Consider the following 12,902-nt stretch of genomic DNA (forward strand, 5'->3'; position numbering starts at 1 on the left):
CCTCATATCCAAACTTGGATAAGGGTGCAGAAAAATGAAAGTAACTTGGGGGCAGGGGGGAGTCTTTTATTTAACTGTTTGATTTAGAGAGAGAGAATCCCAAGCAAGCTCCACACCGTCAGTGCAGGGCCTGACACAGGGCTCAGTATCACAAACTGTGAGATCATGACCTGAGCTGCAATCAACCGACTGAGCCATGCAGGCGCCCCAGGGACAGAAGTCTTAAAACCGGCGTACTGAGCTTGTACTTTATGGCATAATTACCTGGCCTTTAAAAGCAGGGTAGAAAAAGCTTAAGGGGTTCATACCAGAACAGCTGGCAGGGAACTAAACCTCACCCCTTCTTCTTGCTGGAAGGTGCTGTATTTTGCAGAGAAGGTCTCCTAGGATTCCCATTTGTCATTAGAAGCCAAGTTATCACTGAAACATGTTTAGTGGGCAAATGTCTCTCTCCAAAGGAATCTTTTAAACTTCTGAGGGGAGCATTCAACCCCTGACATCTGGTTAGGGAAGAGAACCGAACAGTGAGAAAAGTGTTCTGCCATGGTTTGTACTTTCTTGCAGCTCTGAGAGCATAAATCTCTCAAGCAGTCTTTACAGAGCATTTTTGCAAAAATATAGCACTTGATTACAGTAAGAACAAAACCCTGAAATGAAATCCCTCTATCAAATGGCTGTTGTTGGAACCGTGTTCCCCAAAAGCAGCACTTGCGGTGCCTTTTCAGTTTCACAGCTCCTCGCCCACCCCTGTGCCCTGTGTGCATGCTAGTCTCCCCTCTCCTTCCTTAACTCTCTACGCACCCGGGTCCAGATCCAGATGGCCCTTGTCTGAGATCTAAATGATTAGATCTCAGCAAATCTACTTTAGAGAAAAATATACTTCTCTACCTCCATATAACTGTCCTATAACATCTCCAGAAAAGTGCTAACCTAAAGGCTTAGCCCTAGAGACCTGCTTACAACTCCAAACGTGAGTTTAAAAACTCATGTTGGTGTTACATTTATTTTCAACATATTTACACTGAATAGCTCAACGCCCGAGTACGGTTCCAAGCTTGCTCCAATTACACTAGGCTCTTAATGTCCGAGATTACATTTATCACCTCTTTGTGTCTCGATGGAACTACAGGCTCTGGATGGTGAAGTTGATGAAAAGAATAAGAAAGTAGAAAAATTAATTGCCCAAAAAACTGAAGAGTCAGCTGATGCCAGAAGAAAAGCTGAAATGCTACAAAATGAAGCAAAAACACTTTTGGCTCAAGCAAACAGCAAGCTGCAGCTCCTGAAAGGTAGGGCTTAGGCTTGTGCTTTCGGGACGTATTTAACAATAAGGACACCCGTAAAGTTTCTTCTATTTAAAAGGCGGAAATCAAACGACCACTGTTAGATTGAGGTCAACCGAGAATAAATTGCTCAGACTTTTTTCTTTTTCTCTCCCACAGATTTAGAAAGAAAATATGAGGACAATCAAAAATATTTAGAAGATAAAGCTCAAGAATTAGTAAGACTGGAAGGAGAAGTCCGTTCGCTCCTCAAGGATATAAGCCAGAAGGTTGCTGTTTACAGCACCTGCTTGTAACAAAGGGCTGCAAGGTGGCTGAGGTGACCAAAGTAAAACAGCTACATTTTAAAAACTGACAATGATCTTCAAAACTAAAACTGATTACCTATTTAATGTTTTTAATCACCACATTTTGTATGGAGTTAAATAAAGTACAGTGCTTTTGTATAAATCTATATTGAGTATTCTTACATTGTTTTACTGATTTAGTGTTCAGGAATCCCTTTAACCAAAAACATTTTCAATGTACAGATGGATTTATAAACAAGCCACTTGCCTCTGGGACCCCGATTTCTGTTTTGTCTGTAAACAGGTTGTAATCTGTCTGCTACATCAATATCCTCCACAAATCTGCCCCCAAAATCACCTCCCCGTGGGACTCCCAAGTGGAGGGGAGGAGAAAGGCTACAGCCTGAACCACCTTCACCATTTCAATGGCTGCTCAGGAAATCCAATCTCCGAAACTCCTCTAAATACTCCTCGGTCTGGGAAAGAGAACAGAGGCAATTTTTAGAGAATGAGGAGGGTAAATTGTGGCTTTTAAGGGTTAGCAATCCCGGCCCTACTGTAGATGGTGAGGGGAGGGTTTAAACTGTATGCAGCCGGATATAAACATTGTTCCCGCCAGCTGAGCAGGGCACAGTACAAAGGGGTGCTGGAACTGCTCACCTTTATATTCTTTATTAGATTTCACAGACTAAAGATTCTCCACGGCAATCTGCAGGTGAGGCCAAAACAATCACAGGATGACCATTCCACACACTAAAGAAAATAGCGGGAGTACCGCCAGACCTGCGTCAACGTCACAGCCGAGCTAGCTGGGTAACAACAGGCCCCAAGTGGTTTTCTCACACATTCTCTTTACAGCAAGGCCATGGCCGTGTACCACTACCAGCCACCCCCACACACAACACAGCTGCGTTTGAAGCTAGGCCCGAACAGAAGCTAAACGGACCTAATTCAAACAATAAGGCAACTTCCTCCCTCAAGGCAATGATGTCAGTTTTCTTTAGGTAGAGATCCCAATTTCTTTAGGTAGAGATCCCAATACCTAGCAAAGTAGTTTCACCTCATCATCTACTAGAGCAACTGTTCTCTTTCCTTAATTTTAAGTACTTTGTTTACTATTCATTCCTTTTCAGTTTAAAGACTCACTTTGAAATCACTCATTTTAATCAGCTCAGTGATTTGGACAACTGAGTCACACCCTTCACAAGCCAAGAAAATATTGAGAACTTAATAAATAAGCGAATATTTAAAATTCGTTTTACACCCACAACTTTGTTCCCACCTAGATAATATGTAACCATTTTGTTTCTACAGCTAGGAATTCAAATTAAATTCTATTTCACTCTTCCCTAATTAGAAACTTTTTCCCTAGAGGAGGGGACAGGTTTTGAAGTTTAAATAAGCTGGCACTTCACATAAGATTGGGATTTCAGATTTTAAAGCACAAGAGGTCATTTCCAATAATGGCAAAGTAGCACATATCAGGACAACCCTCCTAATATCAAATGCAAACTCTGGACAAAATATATACATATTTTTAAAAAGTACAGGTCCGGGAAAACAACCAGAAGCAGGCAGAAGGTACAAGGGAGGTGACCAAGAACAGCACTGGGTGTAATTCCCATTTTTAACTGCTTTTCACTTGAGGGTAGGTCCCAGGAAGTGGCAACTTGGGCAGAAGCCAAGTTTTTCTGGTTACAGGATCGGAAGGACTGAATTTGGGGCAATGAGGAGAACTGAAATAGGAGGAAGGAACCCCAGAAGAGCATGGCATGATGGGGAGGGCCACCCAACTGCACATATAATCTGCCCGACCTCTGGTTGGCCTGTGCCCCCAGCAAAGACAACAAACTTGGAGTCGGGAGTTTAGCCAAGTTAACTGCCTACTGAAGAAAAATTCCCTAGTTTTCAGAGGTAGGTAACAACCCAGAGCCTTTACAATGTCACATTCATAATGACCACACCACAATCTACGACTACTGGACGTAGGAAGAAAAAGGGAGATGGGACAAAACCCGAAGACTACTGAGCATTTTCAGTAACAAGATACTGACGGTATCTTACTCCACACAGCTTTCTGCTGATAGATTACATTCTAAATTTTCCTTAGACTATGATCTTTAAATTGCAATCAGGTATCTAGTTTACATATTTCTTCTACTTCAAGATAGTTTCTTTTCCTTTTCAGAATACACTTACCTAAATTTAAGAAGTACTTAATCTGAAATACTTAAATTTAGCTAAAATATGCAAAAGCCCATTTAACATTTAATTATTTGAGAAATGGCCATTTTACTTTTTCCTTCAAAGATTTTAAGTAACCTCTACACCCAGTGTGGGGCTCGAATTCACAACCATGAGGTCGAGAGTCGCATGCTCTATGGACTAAGCCAGCCAGGCGCCCCAAGCAATGGCCATTTTAAACATTAAGTCAACAAATACAAAGAAATAGTCATTTACCCAGCCAAGGACACACTGGAAATCCATAGAAGACAGCAGACTAAATATGCTATGTCTCCAAAAGTCTATGTTCCACATAGAGCTGGAATCACTAACACAGACGTAAAGGTAATGACTTTACAGTTGTCCCCCAGTGTGGTAAAAAGATACATCCGGGCCTCTAAAAGGAACAACAAAGAGAAATAAGAATACACACTAGCAGTAGTCAGAGAAGAACTAGGACAATCTTGATATCCATTCAAAACAACCAGTAAATGTATATTTAAGACTGTTTATTTCTGGATTTTCATTCCCTGCTGTAATACATGAGTCCTCATTTAATATTTGAATTTCACAGATGTATCTCCTTAATTTGGATAACTAACTACAGACTGTAGACCTCAATGGGTCCTTAAAAATTTAAACATTCTACCTCTAAACCGTAAGAATTTGGGGATTAAATAAAACAAGTGAGAGACCATTTATTTACATTGGTTTGGTTTATACATATTTCAACCTTATTCTAATGACTAACTCTGTTTCCAATATGAAAACCAAGTTTAAAATAACTTGATCACCTTGCATCAAACACAGCTGGTTCACATACCCTACCTCCAGCTCCATCCATGTAAGTAAATCCAACTTTATAATAGCAGAGATTAAAAGCTACATAACATAAATTTAGTGAAGGTGAATTTTTCAGAAACAGCATGAAAATATGGGTTGAAGAAAATGTTCCAGGAAGCTACTATAAGTAGCTTCTTCCTCCAATATTAATGTGCTGAAACAAAATATTAAATTTATTTAAAATAGATGAGATTATTCCATTCCATCCAAACTTACTAAAACCTTCCAAAAGTTTCATAATTCAGTCCTAGAAATTCTTGGAGCTGTGAGCATTTCCTGTTCAGAAATGTGACCTCTACAAAAGCTCCCAGGAGATTTCAGAAAAATAGAATCTTCTATTTTAAAAGTTGATTGATTTGCCAAATGATGCAGCCAGGTTTGCTTCTCTAAATGCTTCTGATAAGGTCTGTAAAGGAAGAAATTTGAAATTACAAAGCAAATTATTTGCAGGTGAGACGAAAATCTAGGTAGGCATTATTCCGTACACTGTTGGTAATTACCGGGTGCGCGTGGCAGACTCTAGCTATATCTTCACAGGATGCTCCATACTCCAAAGCAAGAGCAGCTTCATTTATCATCTCACCAGCACCCTTGAAAATAATAAACCAAGAAGTCGTTTATGCCCCAAGGCAAAAACTACAAGCTAACAAGATTTGCTGTTACAGCAGTTAACCAAAGCCTCAGTCAGGAAAAGCTTCACAGAAAAGGTGGCACAGAAGTTAAGGGCCTAGGCTCTGGAGCCGGCTGGCCTGGATTCAAATCCTACCACTTACTACCTTAAGTGCTCATGCTGTGTGCTTCATTCCATTTATTCACTTCAGAAATGGGAACAGTGACTCCTACCTCCCAGAATTGGGAAAACTAAAGTTACTGAATGTATTCAGAAAAACGTATTCCAGAGTAAGCGCTCGAGGGGCCTATCATCACGATTACATTGGATACCTTGGGGGAGGCCATATTTCAGATTCAGTGGTAGGAAAGGCTTCTCTTAGAGGCACCACGTGAGCTGAGACCTTGTAGGAGCCACTCATGCAAAGCCCGGGAGGCCCAGCTCTCCAGACAACAGGTTCTCCAAGCCCAAGGGCTCTAACCTGGCAACACCGGCCTGCTAACAACCTGAGAGAAGGCCCACAAGACAGGGAATCAATGAGCAAAAGGCAACAGTGAGAAGACATGAGGTCAAAGGCAGACAGGACCAGATTTAGTGGGGCCTTGGATATAACAGCCCAAAGCTGAAAAGGGTCACTGGAGAGTGTTAGGCCCAGGGCCTGGTGTAGGTTTTAAAAGGATAACCTTAGTTGCGGTATGGAAAGCTGATGATGTGACGGCCAAGACTGAGTGCTGCCTTATCAGAAACCACACACAAATGTTTGCCGGTAAATAAAAAACTCAGGATGTAAACAGCAGGTGGTTTTAAATTCATCTACACAGCAACGTTTTCCAGAAATCACGATGGGATGTGGGGTCTAGAATACTCACTGGCCCGAGAATATGTGCTCCCAGTACCCTGTCTGTGGATTTCTGTCCCAGAATCTTCACCAGGCCATCTGTGTCGGCATTGGTCTTCGCCCTGCTGTTGGCAGCAAAGGGGAACTTGCCGACTTTGTACTCGATGCCCTGGGAGAGACAGAAAAGGACAACCTATGTCAACTCTGAAACAACGCATTCCCATTGGTGAAATCATCCGTCATTTGTTCAGAAAATAAGCCCCAAGAAGGCAATTCTTCAGAGTGTGTTGAAGGCAAGACCAAAGCCTCTTGCTAATGAGATACAGTTTGGGTACAAACATAAGCAAATGCCAGTCTACCTGGGGATATTTCAAGGGAAATTAAAAAGCTCTGGAATTACTATTTGAATACAGGCAAGTGAATGATCTCCTCTATGCTACTAACAAAGGGAAAAGTATAGAAGCTATAACTTCTACATAATTTCAAACTGCATTAATGCAATAATAAAATGATTCTCAGCCACCAGGGTCATTAACACAGTTCATACGCTATACAGTACAACTACCCTCGCATTCAGAATAACCTCTTCTTTTGGGGCTCCTAGGTGGCTCAGTTGGTTAAGCGTCCAACTTTGGCTCAGGTCATGATCTCATGGTGTGAGCTCAAGCCCCGCATCGGGCTTCTTGCTGATAGTGCGGAGGCTGCTTGGGATTCTTTCTCCCTCCCTCCCTCCCTCCCTCTCTCTCTCTCTCTCTCTCTCTCTCTCACCCCCTCTCTCTGCCCCTCTCCCACTCGCTTTGCAACCTCTCTCAGAATAAACAAACTTAAAAAAAAAAAAAGATAATTACCTCTTCCTTCAACTGTTCTTCTGATTTGCCAACCCAAGCAACTTCAGGATGCGTGTAAATCACCGATGGGACACAGTTGTAGTCAATGTGCACAGCGCCACCAGCCATTCCTTCAACACAGATAATGCCTTCATCCTCCGCTTTGTGAGCCAGCATCGGACCAGCAACCACATCACCAATAGCATAGATGCTACCGCACAGATGAAAAGAAACATGGTGAACTTCGGCCACCACAGATACTCATCTTCAGTCATGCCGTGGTAATAAAAATAAAAGTCTCTAGTTATTAAATAACCGATAAGTATATAAAATACAGCTCTTCATAGATCTGTGAGTTCAGATTCTAGTCTTTGGGTAATGAAAAACTTCCGTTAGTTTTGTTTTCACATAGAAGTTTACCATTCTTCCCCAAAGCTAATGGCGTGTTTTAAGCGTGGCAAAAGTCAGATTTTCAACAGTGTTTGAAATAAGACATTTTTGAAAATGCAATTAACTATCCAACTTACTTTGGAATTTTAGTTTGGAATCTGGTATTGACTGGAATTCTACCTCTAGGATCTAGTTCAATTCCAAGCTCTTCTAGTCCCAAATTCTGAGTAAAGGGTCGTCGGCCAATGCAAACCAAGAGCACATCACACGTGATGACTTCAGCTTTACCACCAGAAGCGCCTTCAATACTAGACAATGAACAGTGTATGACTATTAAACACACATCAACATAAAAAACTCACAGACTTAGAATTAAGACCAGACATTTCTCAAGTGTTGCCAACAATTCTAACAGGAGTCAGGCAATGAAAAACTGTACATATCCCCTGAAGGTCTATCAATAGTAAGCAATCTAATATTATGGATTTCCACATAGATCTAAAAATACTGAGTTTCACTGAACATTGAGAGTTTAAATATTTCTGAATGTATACTATGAGAAATCACATTACAGTGAGAACACTGGGTTAATTTTCCTAGCATCAACTTAACCATGAATTTCAATGGACTGATTTAATAAGCAATATGGAGTTATACTAAGCAGTAAGATGGCCCTAAGTTCTAACCAAATCCGATTCTGCAAAAGGAGTGTTTTTCTTAAGGATATCATATCAAAACCAAATGTAGCATACTTACGAAACATCAATTTTTCCATCTGACTTCTTGGTAGCACCAGTAACTTTTGTATTCAATTTAAATTTAAATCCTTGTTTTTGAAGGATGCGTTGAAAGTTTTTAGATATCTCCATATCAATTCCAATTCCACCAACATGACCTAAAAACTCAACTGCAGTCACATCGGCACCAAGTCTTTGCCAAACTGAACCCTGTAGAGAATAGTTTTTAAAAGTCATAAAAAAAAAAATTAAAGTTTCTATAGTAGATATTTACCAAAGCATTTTAACTTATTGTCAGATATTTTCTTTTATTAATACATTCCTATTAGAAGCTCTGAGGTTTAAAATTAACCTCAAATTAACCTGTGGTAAACATATTTCATATACTATTCATTCCTTCAACATTAATTGAGCACCTACTATAATCTAGGCACACATCAGTGAACAACACGTTGCCCCTAGGGATCTTAAACTCTGGTAGGGGAGGCATATGAAGTAAAATTCAGAGGATAATAATGTGCTCTGAGAGAAATAAATGAGGAAACAAAACCAGGACTACTGGAGGAGTAAGCCTGCAATTTTAAACCATGGGGTCATTGGGGAAAGCTTCACTGGGAGTGACGTGTGCACAAAGACTTGAAGAAGAGAGGGAAAGAGCTATACCGGAACTGGTTGGTCCAGAAGGAGAGGAACAAGTGGGAAAGGAGGTCCTGAGGGAGAAGAAAAAGCCTCTTGTTGCTACTAATTACCGATGTTTGTAAACTATTAAACTGGTTTCCTATTTTACTTTCTCAATAGAGACATGTTTACTTTTTTATTCAAATTATAATTTAAACAGAACGCTGGTTTTATTTTAGCAATTATCACTTTGAATACCTATTTGTGAAATAGGCAAGATGAATATAATTTTACAACATTAAATAAAATATGAAAAACTATGAACATATCCTCTGCAAGAATTTGTATCAAAATCACCTGGTAATTTAAAATTCACCATTAAGAGGTTTTACCTTTCAATTAGGTTTATGCATTCATTTTTAAAAGTTTCAGGAGTTTTTGGAAAGCTGAGTTAACTAAAGCCAATACAGTAACACTAAAAATTCAACCACAAGCATATACAAAAATTAAGCCAAAATGAAGCATGGACCTTAAGGTAAAGCCCAAGACTATAAAACTTATGGAAGATTGAAACGGAAGATGGCAGCATAGGAGGACGCTGGGCTCACCTCCTCCTGCTGATAGCTTATATTCCACCCACATCGGCCTAAAAAACCCAGAAAACCGCCAGAAGACTAGCAAAATGGACTCTCCAGACCTCTCAAGTGTAGACAAGAGGCCCACGGAAGGTTGTTAGGAAGGGCGGAAAGGTGACGCAGACTGGCGGGAGGGAGCCGGGGCAGTGGAGGGGCAGCCCGCCCAGCAAGGCAGGGCCCCCAAAGTCTGGCTTGCAAAAGCGGAGGGGCTGGACTGTGTGAGTTCTGAGAGCCAGCAGGACTTAACATCTGGAATGTTAAAAGTGAACAGCTCTGCTCTTGGAGAGCGGAGAGCGGGAGGGTGAGAGGACAATGGGAAGGAGAGGTGTTAAGCCCTGGAAGGCAGAGCTCAGCTCAGCAGGGAACAAAGGCGCTGGGAAGCGCCATCTCTCTCTCCCATCCCCCACCTGAAATCCCAAAGGGAACCAGTCACCATCACCGAACTTGCTTGCACCTCACAAACACCCAACGCTGTGCTTCTGTGGATCCATCCCTCCAGTGGGTCTGCCTCCCTCCAGGTGATGCAGGGCCCCTCCCACAGGGGACCACCGACAGCAAAGCGAGCTAAGCCTGCCCCTCCCACCCCTGTGCACCTTGCGGATCCACCCTGGCTAATATGCCGGATCCCACTGAAGGAGCACCACAAGCCTGACAGTGTGCAAGTAGCCCAGACAGGGGCCACACCACTCCACAGTGAGTCCTGCCCCTGGGAGAGGGGAAGAGAAGGTAAACACCAGTTTGACTGTGGTCCCAGCGGTGGGGTGGGGGCAGATATCGGGTCTGACTGCGGCCCTGCCCGCCAACACAAGTTACTCCAGACAGCACAGGGGAAGTGCCCTGCAATTTGAAGCCACCCTAGGGACTACCCAAAATGACGAAACGGAAGAACTCTCCTCAAAAGAAACTCAAGGAAGTTGCGACAGCTAACAAATTGATCAAAAACGATTTAAGCAATATAACGGAACAAGAATTTAGAATAATAGTCATAAAACTAATCGCTGGGCTTGAAAAAAAGCATAGAGGACAGCAGAGAACCTATTGCTACAGAGATCAGGGGACTAAGAAACTGTCATGAGGAGCTAAAAAAATGCTATAAATGAGGTGCAAAATAAAATGGAGGTGACCACAGCATGGATTGAAGAGGCAGAGAAGAGAACAGGTGAATTAGAAAATAAAATTATGGAAAAAGAGGAAGCTGAGAAAAAGATAAAAAAATCCAGGAGTATGAGGGGAGAATTAGAAAACTAAGTGATGCATCAAACGAAACAATATCCGTATAATAGAAATTCCAGAAGAGGAAAAGAGAGAGAAAGGGGTTGAAGGTGTACGTGAATGAATCATAGCAAAGAACTTCCCTGATCCAAGGAAGGAGAAAGGCTTTGAAATCCAAGAGGCACAGAGAACTCCCTTCAGACATAACTTGAATCAATCTTCTGCATGACATATCATAGTGAAACTGACAAAATACAAGGATAAAGAGAAAATTCTGAAAGCAGCTAGGGATAAACAGGCTCTAACTTATAAAGGGAGACCCATAAGACTAGTGGCAGACCTATCTACTGAAACTTGGCAGGCCAGAAAGGAATGGCAGGAAATCTTCAATGTGATGAACAGAAAAAATAGGCAGCCGAGAATCCTTTATCCAGCAAGTCTGTCATTCAGAACAGAAGGAGAGATAAAGGTATTCCCAAACAAAAACTGAAGGAATTCATCACCACTAAACCAGCCCTACAAAATCCTAAGGGGGATTCTGTGAGTAAAATGTTGCAAGGACCACAAAGTACCAGAGACATCACTACAAGCATGAAACCTACAGACATCACAATGACTCTAAACTCGTATCTTTCAATAATAACACTGAATGTAAACGGACTAAATGCTCTAACCAAAAGACACAGGGTATTAGAATGGATAAAAAAACAAGACACATCTATTCGCTGTCTACAAGAGACTCATTTTAGACCTGAGGACACCTTCAGATTGAAAGTGAGGGGATGGAGAACTATCTATCATGCTACTGGAAGTCAAAAGAAAGCTGGAGTAGCCATACTTATATCAAACTAGATTTTAAATTAAAGGCTGAAACAAGAGATGAGGAAGGGCATTATATAATAATTAGAGTGTCTATCCAACAGGAAGAGCTAACAATTATAAATGTCTATGTGCCGAGTATGGGAGCCCCAAAATATATAAAACGATTAATCACAAACATAAGCAACCTTATTGATAAGACTGTGGTAACTGCAGGGGACTTTAACACTCCACTTAGAGCAATGGATAGATCATCTAGACACAGGATCAATAAAGAAACAAGGGCCTGAACGATACATTGGATCAGATGGACTTGACAGATATATGTAGAATTCTGCATCCCAAAGCAACAGAATATACTTTCTTCTCGAGTGCACATGGAACATTCTCCAAGATAGATCACATACTGGGTCACAAAACAGCCCTTCATAAGTATAAAAGAACTAAGATCATACCATGCACACTTTCAGACCACAATGCTATGAAACTTGAAATCAACCACAGGAAAAAGTCTGGAAAACCTCCAAAAGCATGGGTCAACCCATGAATGGGTCAACTAGGCAATTAGAAAAGAAATTTAAAAATATATGGAAACAAATGAAAATACAACAATCCAAACGCTTTGGGATGCAGCAAAGGCAGTCCTGAGAGGAAAATACATTGCAATCCAGAAACAAGAAAAATCCCAAATACAAAATCTAACAGCACACCTAAAGGAAATAGAAGCAGAACAGCAAAGACACTCCAAACCCAGCAGAAGAAGAGAAATAATAAAGATCAGAGCAGAAATAAACAATATAGACTCTAAAACAACTGTAGGGCAGATCAATGAAACCAAGAGTTGGTTTCTTGAAAAAATAAACAAAATTGATAAACCTCCAGCCAGGCTTCTCAAAAAGAAAAGGGAGATGACCCAAATAGATAAAATCATGAATGAAAATGGAATTATTACAACCAATCCCTCAGAAACACAAGCAATTATCAGGGAATACTATGAAAAATTATATGCCAACAAACTGGACAACCTGGAAGAAATGGACAAATTCCTAAGCACCCACACACTTCCAAAACTCAAACAAGAAGAAACAGAAAACTTGAACAGACCCATAACCAGCAAACAAATTGAAATCAGTTATCAAAAATCTCCCAACAAGTAAGAGTCCAGGACCAGATGGCTTCCCTGGGGAGTTCTATCAGACATTTAAAGCAGAGATAATACCCATCCTTCTCAAGCTTTTCCAAAAAATTGAAAGGGAAGGAAAACTTCCAGACTCATTCTATGAAGCCAGCATTACTTTGATTCCTAAACCAGAGACCCAGCAAAAAAAAGAGAACTACAGGCCAATATCCCTGATGAATATGGATGCAAAAATTCTCAACAAGATACTAGCAAATCGAATTCAACAGCATATAAAAAGAATTATTCACCATGATCAAGTGGGATTCATTCCTGGGCTGCCAGGCTGGTTCAATATTCACAAATCAATCAATGTGATACATCTCATTAATCAAAGAAAAGAACCATATGATCCTGTCAATCGATGCAGAAAAAGCATTTGACAAAATTCAGCATCCTTTCT

The 12,902-nt window shown here is 40.9% G+C and overlaps 2 protein-coding genes across 2 annotated transcripts in view; one reads left to right on the plus strand and one right to left on the minus strand.

Annotated features, from left to right (window-relative positions):
- The window catches only part of LAMB1 (laminin subunit beta 1), a 74,362-nt gene extending 72,625 nt beyond the window's left edge, over positions 1–1,737 (plus strand). Inside the window, exons 32-33 of the mRNA XM_049641327.1 lie at positions 1,130–1,289; positions 1,443–1,737. Coding sequence (XP_049497284.1) covers positions 1,130–1,289; positions 1,443–1,579 — 297 coding nt within the window. The 3' untranslated portion in view covers positions 1,580–1,737. The remainder of the gene's footprint in view (positions 1–1,129; positions 1,290–1,442) is intronic.
- Positions 1,738–4,287: 2,550 nt separating this feature from the next.
- Positions 4,288–12,902, minus strand: part of DLD (dihydrolipoamide dehydrogenase) — a 34,810-nt gene continuing 26,195 nt past the window's right edge. The window contains exons 9-14 of the mRNA XM_049641328.1: positions 8,058–8,248; positions 7,439–7,609; positions 6,933–7,122; positions 6,116–6,253; positions 5,137–5,226; positions 4,288–5,042 (exon numbers count right to left, since the gene is read on the minus strand). Coding sequence (XP_049497285.1) covers positions 4,977–5,042; positions 5,137–5,226; positions 6,116–6,253; positions 6,933–7,122; positions 7,439–7,609; positions 8,058–8,248 — 846 coding nt within the window. The 3' untranslated portion in view covers positions 4,288–4,976. The remainder of the gene's footprint in view (positions 5,043–5,136; positions 5,227–6,115; positions 6,254–6,932; positions 7,123–7,438; positions 7,610–8,057; positions 8,249–12,902) is intronic.

The sequence above is a fragment of the Panthera uncia genome, chromosome A2, assembly GCF_023721935.1.
Source record: "Panthera uncia isolate 11264 chromosome A2, Puncia_PCG_1.0, whole genome shotgun sequence".
Classification (NCBI taxonomy): domain Eukaryota; kingdom Metazoa; phylum Chordata; class Mammalia; order Carnivora; family Felidae; genus Panthera; species Panthera uncia.